General features: G+C 49.7%; 1 protein-coding gene across 1 annotated transcript in view; it reads left to right on the forward strand.

The window, feature by feature from the left end:
- Positions 1 to 6,902: 6,902 nt before the first annotated feature.
- The window catches only part of SSH1 (slingshot protein phosphatase 1), a 32,193-nt gene continuing 19,592 nt past the window's right edge, over positions 6,903 to 19,503 (forward strand). The window contains exons 1-7 of the mRNA XM_010828846.1: positions 6,903 to 7,159; positions 8,752 to 8,855; positions 13,401 to 13,465; positions 13,939 to 14,060; positions 16,072 to 16,140; positions 17,723 to 17,788; positions 19,268 to 19,462. Of these exons, the coding sequence (XP_010827148.1) occupies positions 7,128 to 7,159; positions 8,752 to 8,855; positions 13,401 to 13,465; positions 13,939 to 14,060; positions 16,072 to 16,140; positions 17,723 to 17,788; positions 19,268 to 19,462 (653 nt within the window). The 5' untranslated portion in view covers positions 6,903 to 7,127. The remainder of the gene's footprint in view (positions 7,160 to 8,751; positions 8,856 to 13,400; positions 13,466 to 13,938; positions 14,061 to 16,071; positions 16,141 to 17,722; positions 17,789 to 19,267; positions 19,463 to 19,503) is intronic.

Here is a 19,503-nt window from a genome sequence, read left to right on the forward strand (position 1 = left end):
CCATGTGTAGTTATTATCAGCCTCTGGCTGTGTTTGCCACGTTGTACCATACGTCCTTGCTGCTTATTGTGCACGTAATAGTTTGTACCTCTTGATCCTCTGCCCCTGGGTTGCCCCTCCCCACTGGTAGTAACCACAGGTTTGTTCTCTGTATCTGTGGTTCTTATGTGTTCTGTCCATCCTGTACATGTTGAGCACCCAGTGTCGTAGCCACTCAGAGACGACCAAGGTGAGTTAGTCACAAAATGGCTTTGAGGCTGGAGGAGGTACATAGCTCAGTTTGTGAGTATTTACTTCTGAGTATAGACTCTGCTGTATGTCAGGCAGAGAGGGAGACTTAAATAATTATGTGTGTCCTGGCCCTAGAGTCCCATCGTGAAGTTAAATACGCTGGCGTGAAGATAATATCACCACCAGTTAGTAGGTAAACAGGGCCAGAAACACAGTTTGGGTCCTTGGGGTCCTGTCCCTTTCTAAGCATATGACCTTGAACGAATGACTCACCCTCTCAGTGCTCAGTGAGAGAAGGTGCTGTAAGATGTTGAAAAGCATGGCTTGCAGCCAGGGCGGCAACGGGGGGCTTCCTGGAGGAGGTGTGAACGTTGGCAGGTGGGCAGGACATGAGGAGGCTGTGTGTAGAGACACAGAGTAGGAGAGCTGACAAGAGCAGTGACAGGTGGGGTGGAGCAGAGAGCATGTGGAGTGTGGGAGGAAGAGTGTAAGAGGCGATACAAGGAAGCTTTTTATTATAAGTCACTTTTGCTAACTGCACTATAAGCCTTGAGGTCAGAGCGTGTAAAGCTTAGGTTAGCAACATGAATGGCTGGGGCTGCCACAGCAAGCAAGTGCAAATGATGAGGCCACATCATCGAAAGCCCTGGAGCTGGGATCTACGCAACAAGGGCAGTGGCTGGGAATGGCATGGAGCAGGTTAGAGGCCAGGGGTCCTCTGTTCTCCACCCTGTTTCCCACTAGGCTGCAGGCTCCCAGCATAGCTGTGCCATCTGGATCATAGCTGCTCACCACACGTGGCTGATTAAAGCCCAGTATTCCTGGGCTTTCCTGGTGGCTCAGACAGTAAAGAATCCACCTGCAATGCAGGAGACCAGGGTTCCATCCCTGGGTCAGAAAGATCCCCTGGGGAAGGGAACGGCTACCCACTCCACTATTCTTGCCTGGGAAATCCCATGGTCAGAGGAGCCTGGTGAGCTACAGTCCATGGGGTCTCAAAGAATTGGACACAACTGAGCGAATTTCACTACTAAAGTCAAATAAGACAAATTCAGCTCATCCGCCTCACTCATCACCTTTCAAGCGTTCAGACCATAGGCCTCTCCGGCTGCCATATCAGACAGCACAAGTGGAGGAGGTCTCCTTCCTCTTGGACAGCATTGCCCCGCAGGGATGCCGAGGACCCCACACAGAGCCAGGCACACGGGGAGTGGACATCGCACGGCTCACGGGGCCGGGGGCCTGGGAAGGAAAGGGTGCCCTTGCCAGGTTAGGACCGGGTGACCCATGAATATGGGATGGGGCTGCCTCCCAAAGAAAGGGCTGGGAACTGGGGACAGTTGAGACAGTCCATTCTTGGAATTTCTGAGTTGTTTCAGAAAGCGTTTCCTTCATGTGCCTGTTATTTCTGGCTGGCTAGGTTGTCTCTGCTGCCATTGCATTTCCTGCACAATGCGGCCTTTCTCTCTCCGTGCTCACGAAGGGGGCTTCAGTCCCGGTGTACCAGACATTCACGGGCAGAGACACCAGCTCCAGCCTCCACAGACAGGGCCTGAGGGCTCATGGGGGCCATCGAGGAGCCCTCCCGAGGTTTGCGGAGCCAACCCAAAGCAGGGTATCTGCTGTCCTACTTAGGCAGGGGGAAGTTCTGCTTTTGCAAGCTGGCTGGTGTATTCAGCTGCTCGCTCCCGCCCGTTGCTATGAAGGCGCGCTGTGTAGCTGGCTGCAGAGAATGTCTCTTACTGTCCAAAATACTTGGGACATTCCTTCTCTCTGAGAGAAGCCCACGCCTTCTAGCCAAACAATACATGCCCCAGCAGCAGAGACATTTGTAAGGAGCCCTGCCAGCATTTCTTGCTGGTGACCCCATTCCCTGAGTATAGGGCCCTGCAGAGCTGGAGTTTCCCTGTGGTCAGCACTCTGTGTGGAGCGGAGCCTTTGAGGAGAGGGCTCTGACTGGCAGGTGAATCAGGTGAGCTGTGGTCTACACTTAGAGCCTGGAGAACGGCCTTCGGGACGAGGCCTTACCCAATGGCCCCGTGAAGCACAAAATGGAAATAACGTGCTGGTACACCCCGGGGTCTCTGTGACTTTTGAACTTGAGTTCAAAATGAGAGAAACGTCTGCGGGGGAACAGGGGAGAGAGTGTTCTGTCTCCATCTGCAGGGTGCCTGCCTCACTCCTGTGATAAGTCTTCCATCGGCTTTGTTGTTGTTGAACCACTAAGTCACGTCCAACTGTTTAGAGATCCCATGCGCTGTAGCCCCCCAGGCTCCTCTGTCCATGGGATTCTCCAGGCAAGAATACTGGAGTGGGTGGTCATTCCTTTTTCCAGGGGATCTTCCTGACCCAGGGATCGAACCCAGGTCTCCCTCACTGCAGGCAGGTTTCTTTACCATCTGAGCCACCAGGAAAACCCAGTATTTGTTAATCTCGATGGAATTAATGGAACCCCCTCTTGGAGTGTACATGGGGACCATCTTTCCTATAGTGACAGCTTTACGAGCATTCCGTAAAGAATTATCGTCAAGTCCACTGGACAAACCAGTCTATTCCGTAATCACTGGGCAGAGCTGTGTGCAATCGAGGGTTAATTCTATCCATGCAGAAGTTATTCAGTTCATTTCAAACAGTCCAGTCAATATGAAACCTTTTTTTAAAAAATTGAAGCATAGTTGCTTGACAGTGTTGTGTTCATTTCAACCTTTCTTAGAGTCTGTACTTTTAAGCCCATGTTCTCTGGTTTTATTCCCCGCCCCCCCCCCAAGATGTAGCATCAGAAATTCTAAAATCATAATCAGTTAAGTAACTTCTTGTATCCTCTTCTATAAAATGAGTGTCATAATGCCTGCTGGGTTCTCCATAGGAGAGCTTCTTGAAGATCAAATAGGCTGACATCATCCAGAGAGCTTTGTCAACAGCTGGGTTTATCAGAGGTCTGATTCATTGTTATGATTGTCATCTCAGATGACTGTGATGCAGGACTGCCTTTCAAGGGCAGGAACACCTGTGACTCTGAAAGCATTTGGTGGGAAAAGGCCATGTGTAGTTATTTGCTAACCTGTTGTGCTACTTCCGAGGATGGTATTATTTTGTTTTTTTTTTTTTGACCTGGCGTGGCCTTCCTTCATTGCACCTAATCGTGTTTGTATCCTTCCGAGAGGAGCACAGGTTTTTATGGGTGTTATGTTTCACCAGCAAAAACATGTGTTGTGTACTTGCTGTGTGTAAGGAACTCTTATGAAGGGAGCAGCTTCCTCTGTGTCTTCTGTGATTGCTAAGTGCAGGGGTTCTTAGCCCTGACTGTGGCTTCAGTAGCCGTTTTGGGACTTTAGAAAAAAAAAGCAGGTGCCGAGGACTCGTCACAGACCTTCCAAATTAGAACCGGCTGGTATTAGACCTGGACGTGAACGTTTTAGAAGTTTTGTAGATTCTTCCCACGTACAGCCAGAAGTGGAAATTAGAAGCATTACTATCATATTCTATTGTGCGATGTCTCTACGCCGAGTGTATCCCTTCTTCAAGGAATTATGTTTCTAAGTGGCCTGGCACACATCCAGACTGCCCAAATGCGGACCCATCCCTTAAAGATTGTTGTCTTTACCTGGTCAGCACTCATTTGGGCTTGGTGTACTGTGGTTCTCCTTATTCTGCAAATACTTGGCTATTTGAATGGCTGAGCAGAGCCCTGTAAGTGACTATCAGAACATCCACATAATAGACCAGGTGTCAGAACGCAGAAATATGGATTCCCAGACCAGTGCATTGTATGTTTTTAAACTTCGACATGCACTTAGAGTCATCGAGGCAGTGGGTTAAAAAATGAGGTTGCCCAGACTCTCCTCCGGACGCTTTCAGGAGCCGGACTGCCCTCCTTCATTTGTGAGAAAGAAGAGAATGTCTTCCTGCAGAGCTTGGGGAGGAGACGGGGTGGCACGTGGTGGGTGCTCGGGCAGTGGCGGTGCTGTTGGTGAGAAGCAGCTTCTTGACCAGCGTGGCTCTGCCCCTTCCCAGACACCCGCCCAGGACCCCCATTCAGTCCAGAAGGACCGGGTAACATGTCCTGTCCCGTAACGGTGATGGTGGCACCCCTGGGGCTGACACCGGGTCTTCTCTTTCTGAGGCTGTTTCCCATCTCTCTCCAGCACCTGATGCGTCCACATGCTGGGAAGAAGGACCAGGGACGGGTCCTCTCCTGACTCCTCAGCGCTGCTAGGCCTGGCCCCAGAGGGCGCTGCAGGGACTCCACTCCGGTCCTCCCTCTGGGACAGGCAGCTGCGAGGGCGTTCCAGGGGTTAAGAAGGTGGGCGTGGGCCAGAGAGACGTGGGTCTCAGCCCATCTCATAAAGATTATGCTCCTGCGGCTGAAGTTTCCTCAACCATAGAACAAGAACGATCGTAGCGTGTGTTTCCCTTGATCCTCTTGTAAAGGTTAATTTTACCATTCATAGCTGGGAGAACCTTGCAGGTGAGGCCTTCCCAGAAGTCTCAGAGCCCTTCCTTCACAGAACATTGCAGAACCCACCGCTCAGACGCACTCTCTTCCCAGCCCTCCAGGGTTCCTTTCTCAGGGAGTTCATCCCGTCCTGCCTGGCTTCGTATATAGTTAGTTGCATCCTTAACATAAGTATTTCCTCTGCCAAAAGAAGCAGGAAAAGCAGAGCTGGCTTCCGCCAGGTGGGTTTCAGCGTCTCATCCCACTCTCTGGGACACCCACCTGCTCTTCCTCCAAAGCCCACCCTGTGCCCCCTGCGAAAGGGTCTCAGAGCCCCTCCCCTTCCCTCTACCTGGAATGCCATCCTCCCACACACACATACCAGATCTGCCTCGAGGAGCGATTAGCATAACTGAAGGACTTCCAGGATGTATCTGTGCTTTTAAAAAACACCCAACAACCGTGGCAGCTGCCCATGGTCCCTGTTGGGCGAATGGATGGTGATTTGAAAGAAACAGAAATCCTTCGGTCTGTCGGTTTGAACAAGAATGGGGTCCTCATGGCTTGGGGCAGGTTTCTGGGCCGCCAGCTGTTTTTCCTCGCAGTTTCTAACGCACACCCTATCGCTTGTTCCCGAGGCCCACAAAAAGCCGTAGGAGTAAAAGTGATTAGAGGAACTTCAGCTGTTTTGCTCCCTCTGAATAGCCCTCTTTCATCAGGATAGGCAGGGACAAGGGCCTTTTTTAAACCCAAATATCAGGGAAGAACGAGGGTTCCAGCAGAGCCATTTGCCGTCTGGGTGGGAACGCCATCCTTCCTTCCATCAGGACGGGCACTCTGCCGCTTCCCTGGAGGGCTCCGTCCAGCCTCCTGTTCAGACGTCCATCCTTCTCCGGGGAGCGGGGAGGGCAGGGGCTGGGGGCAGTTCAGATCACACGATGTGACCACGGCGGGCGGTCCGGGACCTCTTCTGTGGTGCTGACATCTGCCTCTCCAGCCAGCCACCCCCACTACTTCTGCTCCTCAGAGGTTTCCAGCAAAGCTAGTATGTATCGCCACCGCCGATTTCTGTTTCCCTCCTGCGTCTGGGTTTCTGGGTGACACTGGCTGTTGCTGCTCGGAGGGTGGGGTTTTCCGGAGGACCCCGTCCGTCTGCAGTGCCCTGTACAAATTATGACCCCATGTCATCTCCTAAAACCGGCCTCTGAGACTCCTCTGTATTGTGGAGATAAAAAGCAGGGAGGGTGGGGGGCTGAACTTGTTCTTAATCCCCCGTTGGGATTTTTCTCGCGGCAACCAAGGGAAACATTTCCGTTTCGTTTGCCTGCATCTGACTTCCCAGAGCTTTAGTCTAAAGAGCTGTCTTTCTGGGGACCAGTATCTTTGGGGAAAAGGCTGATTTCACTGGAATGATGATGGGTAGTTTGTGGGTGTGTTTTCCTCATCTGGAGAACCTTGAAAAGGAGGTGCGCCATCCCCGAAATGGGGGTGTCTGGAGACTGATGAACCCGGGGACTGTATGGTGTCAGAGCCCTGGCTGCAGGAGACAGTTGTTCACATCAGCGACCCAGCAGGCAAGGGAGGCTCTGAGCCCAGAGTGAGCTCAGAGCAGAAGACAGGAAGCAGGGCCATAAAGAATATCCGTCTCATTTTCGTAGGTCCCATGACTGCCAGGCTCTGTGGCCTCTGGGCCCCGGGAGTCATCCAGCGACGTTTTTTCCTTGTGCCCCATCTGCTTACTGTCTGAGCCACAGGGCCGTCTCTGAGGCTGGGGAGGGTGTGTTCTCTGAGCCTCCCCACCTGCAGCTTCAGATCTCGCCCTGCCCAGAGGAGGACAGAGGCAGAGTGTTCCCGGGGAGCCCAGGCACACAGCCCCCTGAATTGACATGTAGCCTCAAGGCTCTTGATTCTTCAACAGCCTCAGAAACACTGAGGAACAACTGGCCTCGAAAGCAATCACGGGATAAAACCAGCCTATTTTGCGTTGTTCCTCCTCCACCCCCACCCCACCCCCCAAGGAAATATAAGGGAAACCAAGGGGAATTTTTGCCCATGATTTCCAAGGCAAAGGTCACCGTCACTGGCTGGCTGCTTCCAGAGGGCTCAGGTTTCTGGTCACTATGGATTTTTTTTTTTTTCTTTTTTTTTAAACTTTACTATTGTAACTAAAAAGTAAGGTTGGTATGATGCCTTGTCAAAGTTTCCCCCGTCCCCCCGCCCACGCTCGCTTCGATGAACTGATTGCTGTTTGAAGTTTCGTGCGTTTTGTTGGAGTCTCTCGGGCAGCGATGAAAGTAGGTAGTAAGTGATCCATGTCTTACCTAAAACAGCATAGTTCAGAAAACAAACTCAGTTGTAAGATTTTAAGGAAAGGGTGAGTGACAAGTTTCAGGGGTAGAAAAGTGTTGGGCAGTTCTCTGCCATTTGCTCGAACTAGACAGCCTGGGATGTCTGTCGGCCAATGGATGCTAATGAGCTTTTTGCCTGCCATGGGTAAGTGAGACTCACAGAAAGGGTGCATCTCGTTTCTTCCATTATTTACAGTCCTAGACTCCTCAGCGCTTGAAACTGGCACCACAGGTACAGGACTCACAGGGTGGAAAGGGTGACTTGGCAGTATGTGACGATGAAGAAGAGGCGCCGTCCAGGTGTGAACTGTTGCCCACAGGAAAGAGATAAAGCCAGTTGTCAGTAGGATAAGAGGGGCAGAACTAAAACCTTAACGTTTGCTATTTGAGCCATTGTGATTTTTTAGCGTGCGAGGCAGAAAAACGAACAGATTTCGTTGGCAGTCTTCATAGTATGGAAGATAACTGTTTTGTTTTTTTTTTTTTCAATTCCAGAAACTGCTGACTTGACACTGGCCCCTACAGTGAGGTTTCTTAGCTCCTGGAGTTGTATTTTAGACTTAGCTGAATATTCCAGGATGAGAATGTTTAACTACCAACTTTAGCTGTCCTGGGCAATGATGGTTTTGTTGTTTTATGTTACACAAGATGTCCTTGTGTTTCTGTCAAGAATTGATTTGTTTTTGTTTTTTTTTTAAGTGCTTCTGTTTCTTAGAGATTTTTCTTTCAATCAAATATGTTAATTGGTTGCTCAAGAGAGAATGAATAATATATATAGCTCCCTATAATTTGAACTGCAGTCTTTCACAAAATTAATAAAAATGAAATGTTTTGCATTGTGACTTTGAAAGTTAAAATATCATTTACAAAAGTTAATATTTGCTCAATACAGTAAATTTGGAAGATGCTAAGAAGTAGAAAAAAGATAACCTTAGCACTATTAATAATTTTGGTGTGCCTTATGTGTAGTTTTCAGAGATGATGGTTTTTTCTAAGTAATTGGTGGTAATTAATAGCTAATATAGTCTATCAGCTCATACAGGGTGGATTTCTGCATAAGCTAAAGATTTTCTTGGTAGCCAAGTCATGAAAGTGAAATTTTTTATTGTAATTCTTAAAGTCATATGTTAAATATGGATATTATTGCCTGTTAAAATAACAAAGACCAAAGATTCCCTCTGCTGAGAAGTTCATTGGGTTAACTTGAGCTTTTCTTTGGGAATAGTGGTCACAGCCACCCATTTTTCTTAAGGTGCAAACAGATAGTGAAAGTGTGATTTCATCTTCCTTATGCTCTATAAACCGAAGACACCAGGAAGCAGTGAGGTTGTTAAAAGTTCAGAGTGCTGGGGGCAGAGATCAATAGCAAAAGTCTGAAAAATTCACAAAAGGAACCATCCTCTGCTCATCAGAGAGTCGGTCTCTGTTTCTAGAAGACATCGTATTACAGTGGTGTCCCTTCACAGTGTCCTGCAGGAAGGGGCTCTGAGTGCTGGAGGAGCCCATGGAGAACCTCGGTGTTGTAGCCGAAGTATCCTGCTTTGTCCCATAAACTCTCCAGCAGCAGGCTTGTGGCAGAGGTTTGGGGGGAGTACTGTGTGAGATTACCATAGGAGCTATTTCATCCCGTTGGCGTTTTACATGCCACTCTCTAGCCTTTCTTCTGCAGCTCGTCTTTGCCCATTTTCCTCTGTGAATTCCAGCCTAATTGTGCTCTGTTTTTTTTCCTCTCCCCAGCTTAAGTGAGAGCTTTTTCATGGTGAAAGGAGCAGCCCTCTTCCTACAGCAGGGAAGCAGCCCTCAAGCCCAGCGGAGTCTTCAGCACCCCCACAGGCATGCAGGTGATGGCTCTAAACTGATGCTCTTACCCAGGGAGTTATCTTCTATGCGACTGAGCAACCCTCCAACACTGGTGTTCAGCACTTGGCTGGTTTTCAAGGCCAGGGAAATAGCGCAGCACAGGTTGGTGATGACAGGTGCAGGTCAGAGGCTCTTTTCTTGAGGCCATGTGTGTTTTCCTGACGGCACTGGGAGCCAGCACCCTTATAAGGTCAGCAGCTTTCTGTTTGGATGTGAAGTTTCCCTACTCAGTCTATCAGTTAACTGCAGATTTTAAGTTACGGTATCCTGGGCTTCTCCTGGTGGCTCAGACAATAAAGAAGTTGCCTGCCTTGCAGAAGACCCGGGTTTGATCCCTGGTTCAGGAACATCCCCTGGAGAAGGGAATGGCTGCCCACTCTAGTATTCTTGCCTGGAGAATGCCATGGACAGAGGAGCCTGGTGGGCTGTAGTTCATGGGATTGCAAAGACTCGGACATGACTAAGCAGCTAACACTGACTTTCTTCACATGCCTTTTTAACAAATGCACCAGAGCACCTTATAGCCAGACGTTGTCCCCTTGAAAAGTACTGCCTTGGGGTACGAGATGCCTAGTCTGTCATTGCTCTGAGCGTTTGGAAAGCTCTCATTTGGGGAATTTTTTTTACAAACCTTGGGCACGTACTGGGTTGGGAAGTCTTTATTCTTTAATGGTGGGTGGTTTTTTGAAAGTAGACAGAAATTATAAAATGGCATCAAACCGAGTATTCACTGAGGCACAAAAGCAAGGAAATAAGAAACGTGTACAAATTTCCATAGGCATGGCAGTCTGGGGGTTAAGACTTCGCCTTCCAGTGCAGAGGGCACGGGTTCAGTCCCCGGTTGGGGAACTGAGATCCCATGTGCCTCGTGACCAAAAAACCAAAACAGAGAAACAGGAGCAATACTGTGACCAGTTCAGTAAAGACTTTAAAAATGGTTTACGTTAAAAAAAAAAAAAAAAAAAAAACCTTCAATAAAAAGAAAAATGCCCACGAAGTGAAAGTCAGGGAAGCCTGACATGCTGCAGCCCCTGGGGTTGCAGTCGGACTGAGTGGCTGAACAGCAGCAGCAAAGTAACAGGACTGGTTTTCTCAGGTGACTTGACCCTGAACCTGAAGGCATTTGGGAGGAAAGGATTAGCGAGGCATTTGCGTCCAAGTGGACCTTTGTAGCCAGTGGGGAGCCTCTCCAGGCGCTTCTTGGATGGGCAACTCACTTCTGAATAGATGCTGGAAAGACCTCGCCTCTCAGAACAACAGCGAATCAAAGGCGCTGGCAGTTGGGGCCGGTTCTGTTGTGACTTCAGTCATCTTGCTTGTCTAACGTCAAGTCAGTCAAGCCTCATCTGGGAGCTGAGTCTCTAGGCTAGAATTTCCTGTCTTAGATTTTATAGCAACCCGCAAGGCTCAGTCAATATTGTCACATGCTGATATTTACAATCAAGATTTAGGTCTGTCGTAAGCTAAGTAAACAATCCTTCTGCGCAGGAGGCAGTGTGTTTTGCGGAAAGAATATTTATTCTGGAGCCAGACAGACCTGGCTTCTGACCCCAGTTCCGCAAGCATACAGAACTTTCAGAGTCAGTTTCTGAGCTTTGGTCTCCTAATCTTTACAATGGACATCAAATATCCGTAACTCAGATGACAAGAAATGTAAAATTTATGCATGTTAACAGGCCTACCTTCTCCTTGGTGCTCTGCCTGCTTAGCTGTAATTATTGCTACAGTGACTGCTGGTACAATAAAACTACAAACGGAACCTTTGCTCTTTAATCTGCTAGCAGTTCTGCCCTGTAAGGAGTGTAAATTGTTGTTCGTGGCTTAACCATAATGCATGAGCAAAGCCAATGCTCAGTTTTGTTCCCTGAGTATTAAATGTCTCCTTCCTCAAATTCAGCGAATATTTGCATACTGTGCGCAATCTTGGGGAAGTGACTACAAAACCATCTTGTAAAATCCCTCATTCCACCTGGTTGGTGCATCTCTGGAAGGTAACACAAGGATGGGAAGGGAGCCTGATATGTTGGCTTTTCTGCCCTGGGGTCTGGGGGAGCCAGTGAGCTCAAAAAAGCAGGGCTTGCCCACTGGCCACAGATGCTCAGTACATGACTGGGGGTCAGGCACACACTGGACTTCACGGCAAGTCCCCCAGACGACCCACAGGCCCCTAAGCAAACCTCAGCCAAGCTGAGGACATTACTCCACGTCGAGTAATTCCGCTCATGTTAGCCAGTCCAGTCGGGCCGAGATTCTTCCTTTACAGGGCCAACCTATACTTCAGGCTCACATTCTCTGCTTTTTTTTTTTGCAAGTGCTTACTAAACACTTTAACATACAGAGACTGTGTGAGGCTGCCAGGCCTGGGGTTGGGATTTCTCTCTGTCAGCAATTCCACGTCTCAGCAGACAGTCCCACTGAAAGGCCTCTGCTGCTGCTGCTGCTAAGTTACTTCAGTCGTGTCCAACTCTATGCGACCCCATAGACGGCAGCCCACGAGGCTCCCTATCCCTGGGATTCTCCAGGCAAGAACACTGGAGCGGGTTGCCATTTCCTTCTCCAATGCATGGAAGTGAAAGTGAAGTCGCTCAGTCGTGTCCAGCTCATAGTGACCCCATGGACTGCAGCCCACCAGGCTCCTCCATCCATGGGATTTTCCAGGCAAGAGTACTGGTGTGGGGTGCCATTGCCTTTTCCGGAAAGGCCTCTATCTGTGTGGAAAGCTTCGTTTTCACTGAGCCACTCATCAGACAAGGGACTGGTGTCCGCCTTGATCCGTGTGCTTCTGTGACTCAGAGTAGGGGGCAGGGGCGCCCAGGCGAGTTGGGAACCAGCCGTGGTGGTTGTGTGCCATCCTGACGTTGGTGACACGACAGGTGAGCGTGCTGCTGGGTAGAGAAAAGGAACAAGGATCGTCCGCTCCAAGTCGTTTCTCATGGGAGGTGGTGCTGGTGTAGGGTGTGGTACTCTGTGGGATCCTGGAAGAGAGGAGACAAGGGGGCAGGTTTCCAACAAACTCGACTCCTCTCTGAGGCTGGAAGTGCCATTTGTGCATCATTCGTCAACCTTCTGTAAGATTAAAAAGATGCTTTTTGCCAAAGGAACATGCCCAGGGCTTCCCTGGCGGTCCAGTGGTTGAGACTCTGCACTTCCACAGCAGGATGCAAGGGGTCTAATCTCTGGTCAGGGAACTAAGATCCCACATGCCGCATGGCCATAAAAAGGAAAATTTCTTGAACAAAATAAAAAATGAAAATGCAGCATACCAACTTAAAAAAATTATATGGGAAAATCAAGTTAAAAAAAAAGGAACACGTCCAGTGGATTAATCCCTCTAGGTTCTAATCATGATCTGTAGGGTCATTTTTTTTCTTAAGACAGTTGTTTCTTAGGAGTGTTGCACAACTGAAATGATTATGGATTTTCTGTGAATTACTCCTTGCACTTTTCTTCCGCATCAGCATCTTTACAGTTGAACCATTTCTTCAGAACGATCCCCACACAGACATATTTGAAATATACATAAGCTAGGGAAAAAAGCGGCATTGGAAGCACCCTCACTACTTTCTAGTTATGAAGCTCAGTGATGGGGTCCCCTGTGCCTGGGACACGCAGCCCTTCTGTGGGTTGGATCCTGTGTGGCTGTGGAGGCTCACCACCTCCAGGAAACTCTCTTCCCCTCCCTGCAGCCCAGAGGCACCCCCCAGGGACCCTGCAGCCACTTAGTGATGTTCGGAGGCTGACCCTGGATTCCTGTCTCTTTTCAATCACCTGGGGGAAACAAACCGAAAACGAATATATGATTTTTAGCAGGAAAAAAAAAAGCCATTGCTCTTTACTCAAATTATATCTCTGGGTACCCAGCACATCCCTTCTCTCTGTGCAGTGACTTAACACATTTTCCCTCCTGTTATAGAAGTCATGTCTTTCACCCTCTTTTAAGGAAAGCGGTGTGTGCGTGTTAGTCACTCAGTCATGTCCAGCTCTTTGAGACCCCATGGACTGTAGTACCATCAGACTCCTCTGTCCATGGAATTCCCCAGGCAAGAATATTGGAACACATTCTCTTCTCCCAGGGATCTTCCTGACCCAGGGATCAAACCCACGTCTCCTGCACTGAAGGCAGATTTTTTAAACGGAAAATAACGCCAAGTCCTTTTTCTTTCAGACCAACCCTCAGCAAATCCCTCTCTTCAGCTGTGTCTATAGTTTCTGCTGCCCCCACCCCTGCAAAGTCACATTTGCTTGAATTTAATAACATTTCTTCTCTAGGCTTGTCTGTATTTTTCAGATTTTGTATGTAATAATAAAAAAAAAAAAAAAAAAACCCGTATTGCAATTAGTTCAGAAAACAAGAGCAACTTTAAAAAACCTGGCAGTGAACTCTGTCTCTCACGCATACTCGTTGCAGCATTCAGGAGTGGACTAAGGGAAGTCCATGTCTTCCAGACCCTCAAAACCACCTCCTGGGTGTCTGCCTAGAACGTAGGTGGGTGACCCATTCTAAACTTCCTCCATTTGTCCAACAGGGGACCTGCCTCAACATCTTCAAGTCATGATCAACCTTCTGCGTTGTGAAGATAGAATCAAGCTGGTAAGAAGAGATGAGAGTGGCAAGTTTTCGTTTTTAATGGTGACATTTGGTAGCACTTACTGACGATCAGGGAGTTGGAAGGGAGGTTGGGGAATGAGGGGGTGGAGGGGGTTGGCTCTCTTACATTATAGCAAATTCTCCCAAGCTGTTCACTAAGGCCAAATCCCCATCTGCTCCTCTGTCCCCCAGAAGGTGCAGGAAAGGGTGGATAAGGTTTCTGGGTCAGTCTGTGCTGAGCTGAAATCGTCTTTCTCTGGGTTTTATTTGTTCACCCGTATTTAACGAAGTTTGAGGGTCTCCTCTGAGCCAGGCGCTGTCCCTCATGCTGGGGATATAAACCAGATGTAAGACTTTGATCTTAATTCCAAAACTCTCAGGGGAAAGATAAAAACAAAAGTCTCCGGTCTTGGGCTGGTGGAGGAAGGGGCGGCCGCCTGGAAAGGCAGGCAGCGAGAGCATGTCCGCCCGTCTAGGCCGTGCGCTTGGAGAGTGCCTGGGCGGAGCGGGTCCGGTACATGGTGGTGGTGGGCAGCAGCGGGCGCCAGGACACGGAGGAGAGTATCCTGCTGGGAGTCGACTTTTCCAGTAAGGAGAGGTGAGTCTGCTCTGCACGGTGGCTCCCCTCTGCGGCACGGCCAGGAGTTGCTGCTGGAAAAAGGTTTCCAGGGTCCCACACCCATGGTGGGGACAGTAGATGACAAGGTGGTCAGGCCCTGGGGACCGTGGAGCCCCTCGTTTTAGCTCTCGTGTGCTGTGCTGAGCTTAGGGTCTACACTCTGCTTAGAGATTTAACCCTGGGACCCAGGGGTGCCCTAGAAGAGGGCACTTTAACCAGGAGGGCTTCCTGGCGGAGGTGACAGCTATGGTGAATACCCCAGGGCAAGCAGGAGCAGGACCAGGTAAAGCAGGAAGGCGCCTTCCAGGCTGACCATCCCATATGAAAGTATGTGATCGATGGGCATTATATCAAGGGCCTGATTCAGTATTAATATCCCGTGGATTCCCAAGTACTTGTTGATGGGTCCTAGGTCAGAGGCTTGAAGAGAGGTTGGGAATTTCCCAGTAACTGGAGGCCAAGTTTCTAATAGTTATATCATAGATCTTATTATGTGTGTTAAATGGAGGTGAACGACTCTCCTTACATATCAGAGAAGTTAATGCGAGTGAGATCTTTGCAGAACCTGAATTTGTTAAAAGTGGATTAGAGTAGACTCTCTTTATTCCTCATTAACCTGCTCTTCATTAAGCAAGCCATCTCCTGAGTATGAGGCAATAGGCTCAGCCCGGCACACAGGGCAGCAAGAGTATCCACAGTTCTCGGCCTCAAGGAGTCTGTAAGCTCAGCAGGGAGAGAGTCGTGACCAGAAGTCAGGGTGATGTACCCAGTGATGGAGAAGTGTGGGGTGGTCATGGGAACCCAGGAGAGGCACGGGCCTGGCAGGCAGCCTGCCAGAGGCCTTCAGGAGCAGGCGATGGCTAAGCCCAGTCTTAGAGGACGAACGGGCTTGTCAGGTGAGTCTGGGATTGGGGCAGGTCAGAGGGTGCGTTGGAAGAGCATTTCAGGCAGAACTAATAGCAGAAATCACAAGCCGCAGAGGCAGTGGTTGGGTGGAGACCGTGCTGTCTTGTCTTGTTCTTGCGAGGGGGCTGCCATTAGTCCCACCCTTGCGACCAAGACTCCATTGCTTGTTACAAGTAAATGAAGTAAAAGGAAGGCAGATACAGAAGCGGAGGGTTGAGAAGATCCCCCATGGCTGCTGATACTCAGAGGATCGAGTGGGTTTCGTGAACCTGAGGACTGTCTGTGGCATGGTTTTGTGTGCATAGCCGTAGTCCCTTGGGGGCTATTAGCCCATAACAGAGAGATGTCTGTGTAGGGTCCCTGGGGGTGGTCTGAGCTGACCCTGGAAGTGACAGCTGTTTCTCACAAGCCGACTCTTTTTCACATTCCTGAAGAATTTTCATAGTGATCTGAAGAGACCCTCGGATAAAGCCTTTTCTTTCCATCTGTGTTTCTCAGCAGTGCCAGGCTCTGAAGTGGTCAGGTATCATATCGCTGTTAGGATATGCAAAAAAAAAAAAACCCACAGATTACGCTCAATTTTAAAACACCAACTGCACAGCAGCTACAGAAACAGAGGTCCAGCAGTGAACTCCAGTCCTGGTGTTGGCACTTTCCCCACCCCTGCCACCCCAGGACAGGAGACTGAGGGCAGCTGCCACAATTTGCCTGTGTCCCCTAGACTGTGTAGCCTCACGCCAAGCTTGTGCCTGCCGTTGCCGGCTTCCCCCTGCTGCGCTGTGGGCGTGTGGTCCGCTGGTTGCTCCTGGCCCCTGAGAGCTGCAGCTGAGACCTAGCATTTGTGGAGTCGTGGTCCCCCGTGACTGTCTCTAAGCTGGGGTTTCTGGCCATCCGAGGCCCGCGTCTTCTCGAATTCAGTGGTGGGCTGTCCCTGCAGACAGATACACCCCTAGGCAGTGGGACCAGGGGCAGGTGGTGGTTCCCCCCCATGAGCTGGACCATCTGGGTGGAGACACAGCGAGGGAAGGCCTCGTGCAGGAGGGTGGACCCTAACTCCAGACGTCTCCTCTTCCCTCCTGTGTAGTAAAAGCTGTACCATCGGGATGGTTCTCCGACTGTGGAGCGACACAAAAATCCACCTCGATGGAGATGGGTAAGGAGACCTCTTTAAAAAGGCTTCTTTCACCATAGACTTTGAAACACAAGTCAGTTTGGACCTGTTGGGTAATCATTAACACAGTCTCCACGTGTGACATGTTTATCGCGTCAGGAGGAGTAACATTGCCCTCCCGTGAGGCTGACAAGGCAGGGTCCATTTGGGACGTGATACAAGGGAGTTTGGGCTTTCCTGATGGCTTAGTGGTAAAGAATCCACCTGCCAGTACAGGGCACATGGGTTAGATCCCTGGGTCAGGAAGATTCCCTGGAGGAGGAAACGGCAACCCACCCCAGTATTCTTGCCTGGGAAATCCCATGGACAGAGGAACCTGGCAGGCTACAGTCCATTTGGTCGAAAAGAGTCAGGCACAACTGAGCACGCACACTCCTCTAATGAGAAGGGAGTCTGGGTCACGAGGTACCAACAGAAACAGTCTGCTTTTGGGGAGATCTTCTGCTGTATGAAGTTCAAGAATAGCATTAAACAGACGTTCCTCCATTTGCTTTGAGTTGTTAAATGAACACGCGCCGGGTGCCCTCGCGGCGGCTGGTCCCTGCAAGTGCACGGGTGACGTGGTGTGGCTGGAGTTCCAGGTCTCTGAGGGCTGAGGGGAGACACACACCAGCAGGTGCAGTGTGTTTCGGGTGCCCCTTGGGGGCGCTGAAGAGGTGGAATCATCCCAGTGGGCCAGGCAGGTAGACCAGGGCCCGAGGGTGGTCCAGATCCTAGAGCGGCAGCCAGGTGGGGAGACCTCAGGTATGGCCACGAGTGGGAAGAAGCAGGGGAGAAAATGATCTCCACCTGAGATTCCAGCAAGAAAAGTTATGTGGCTGTGTAGATAAAACTGGGAGGGAAAAATGAAAATGAGATTTACTGAAGACATGGGCTTACGATTACTTTTCTAATTTTTTAAAATTTTTATTTGTTTACTTTTAAAAAAATTTTTGGCGCTTCCGTGCAGCTTGCAAGATCTTAGTTCCTCAACCAGGGATCGAACCTGTGCCCCCTGTAATGAAAGCAAGGAGTCTTAGCCATTGAACCTCCAGGGAATTACCGTATATATTTCCCTTTTAAACTTTTATCTTTAGTTAATGTGTTTCTTATGCAACTCTAAAAAACATGGATGGGGACTTCCCTGATGGTCCAGTGGCTGACTCCAAGCTCCCAATGCAGAGAGCCCCTGGTTTGATCCCTAGTCAGAGAACTAGATCCCACATGCCTGCAACTAAGACCCTAATGAAAAAAAAACACCTAGATAGTGTGTGTGGGGCCCGAAGTGGGGGAGCAGGGTGGGCAAGTGAAGCGAGAGTGTCTAGTGCTGGGGTTGCCCTTTGCTGGGTTTTCGGTTTTTGGCTGACTTTACGTTGCTGGGTTAAAAGCCAGTCTTCCCGAGCTGAGAACCTATCTCTCTCTCTCTCTCTTTTTTTTTTTCCGCATTTGCCCTTGTCCCTGTGGCCTATGGTCCCTGGTCAGACAGTATGAGACAGACTTGTCCTCAGGGTGTCCCCCAGCACCTGGCAGGGATGTGGTCGGGGCTCCGCCTTCTCACCACACCGTCTTTGTTTTTCATTCTCAGTGGATTCAGCGTCAGCACCGCTGGGAGGATGCATGTCTTCAAGCCTGTGTCTGTCCAGGCCATGTGGTAAGTGTGGTTTCAGGGACTTTTAACTCCTCACAAATATTTTCCTAGCTGACAGCACTAATTAAAAAACTCCATCTCCTTAGAAGCACATTTAGGTATGTTTATTTTATGTGTGTGGCAAAGTACATGTAACATAAAATTTACCATTTTAAGCTTTTTTTTTTTTTTGGCCACTCTGTGTAGTCAGTATGTGGGATATCAGTTCCCCAACTGGGGCATTGAACCCACACCCTTTGCATTGGGAGCTCGGAGTCTTAACCACTGGACCACCAGGGAAGTCCCTTAAGCATTTTTAAAGGTTGCAGTTCAGTGACATTAAGTACATTTAGTGTTGTCCACCATCATCACTCTCCATTTCCAGAACTTTTTCATCACTTGAAACAGAAGCTCTGCGTTTATTCAACGTTAATTCCCCATTGCCCCCTCTCCCAGCGCCTGGTAGCCTCTATTTTTCTCTCTCTCTATGACTTTGCCTGTTCTGGGTCCCTCATGGAAGTGGGATCATACAGCATCCGTCCTTTTGTGTCTGGCTTCTTGTGCCTAGCACGATGCTTTCAGGGTTCATCCATGTTGCAGTACTTCATTCCTTTTTAAGGCTGAACAGTAAGTTTATTATATGGATATACTGCTTTTGTTTGTCTGTTCGTCTCTTAATGGACATTTGGGTTACTTCCTCCTTTTGGCGGCTGTGAATAGAGCTGCTGTGACCTCTGGCGGACAAAGTATCTGCTGAATCCCTGCTTTCAGTTCTTTGGGGAACGTACCTGGGAGTGGAATCTCTAGATCATGTGGTAATTCTGTGTCCAGTCTTTTAAGGGATGCCCCCGACACACTGTCTTACACTGTAGCCTTTCATTCTCTGATAATTTTTCCATCCAAGGCCTCGTTCGTCCACCCTTCATTGATACCTGATTCACCCCATTCACTGAGAAATACTCAGCAGATATTTTTGTAAAAAGAAGTAGGAAAAGGATAAGTAAATTGGCTGCCAGCATATGCATCTGCAGTTTCGTTTCTTCCGCCCCACTCTGCCTTCCCAAATCTCTTCTGCAGTTCTCATATTAAAATTAGTTTCTAGAACTCATTTCCCTAGGAAATCTGAGCATCTAAGCTATTCTGACATTGATGGGAGGGAGCTGAAAATTAACTGACTAAGGACACAACCAGCCCTCTGTGCCGCGTGTTGAGGAAACTCCTGCCAACTGCTCTGCTAAACTGGGGTCCCTGCCTTCAAGGTAACCGCAGCCTCAGCAGTGAATCCATCCTTGGGAGCCCACCCGTGGATGGAACGTGACCTGGGAGGCTGCCGGACTGGGCGAGTTAGGAAGCTTTGTTGTTCCCTCCTGGGGGCTGATGGCAGGTGCTATTTTGGCCCTCAGGGTCACTGCCCCATGTCCTGGAGGCCCGCAGAGGTGCCTGGCGGCCGTGCGGCGCCTCAGGTCTCCTGTCCCTGACCCTCTCCCCCTCCCCTGGCCCCAGGTCTGCCCTGCAGGTCCTGCACAAGGCCTGCGAGGTGGCGCGGCGGCACAACTACTTCCCAGGGGGCGTGGCGCTGCTCTGGGCCTCCTACTATGAGAGCTGCATCGGCTCCGAGCAGAGCTGCATCAACGAGTGGAACGCCATGCAGGACCTTGAGTCCACGCGGCCCGACTCCCCCGCCCTGTTCGCGGACAAGTGAGTACCCGACCCCCGGACCCTGGCCCGCACAGCATCCC

The sequence above is a fragment of the Bison bison genome, unplaced genomic scaffold (assembly GCF_000754665.1).
Source record: "Bison bison bison isolate TAMUID 2011002044 unplaced genomic scaffold, Bison_UMD1.0 scf7180017864495, whole genome shotgun sequence".
NCBI classification, from domain to species: Eukaryota; Metazoa; Chordata; class Mammalia; order Artiodactyla; family Bovidae; genus Bison; species Bison bison.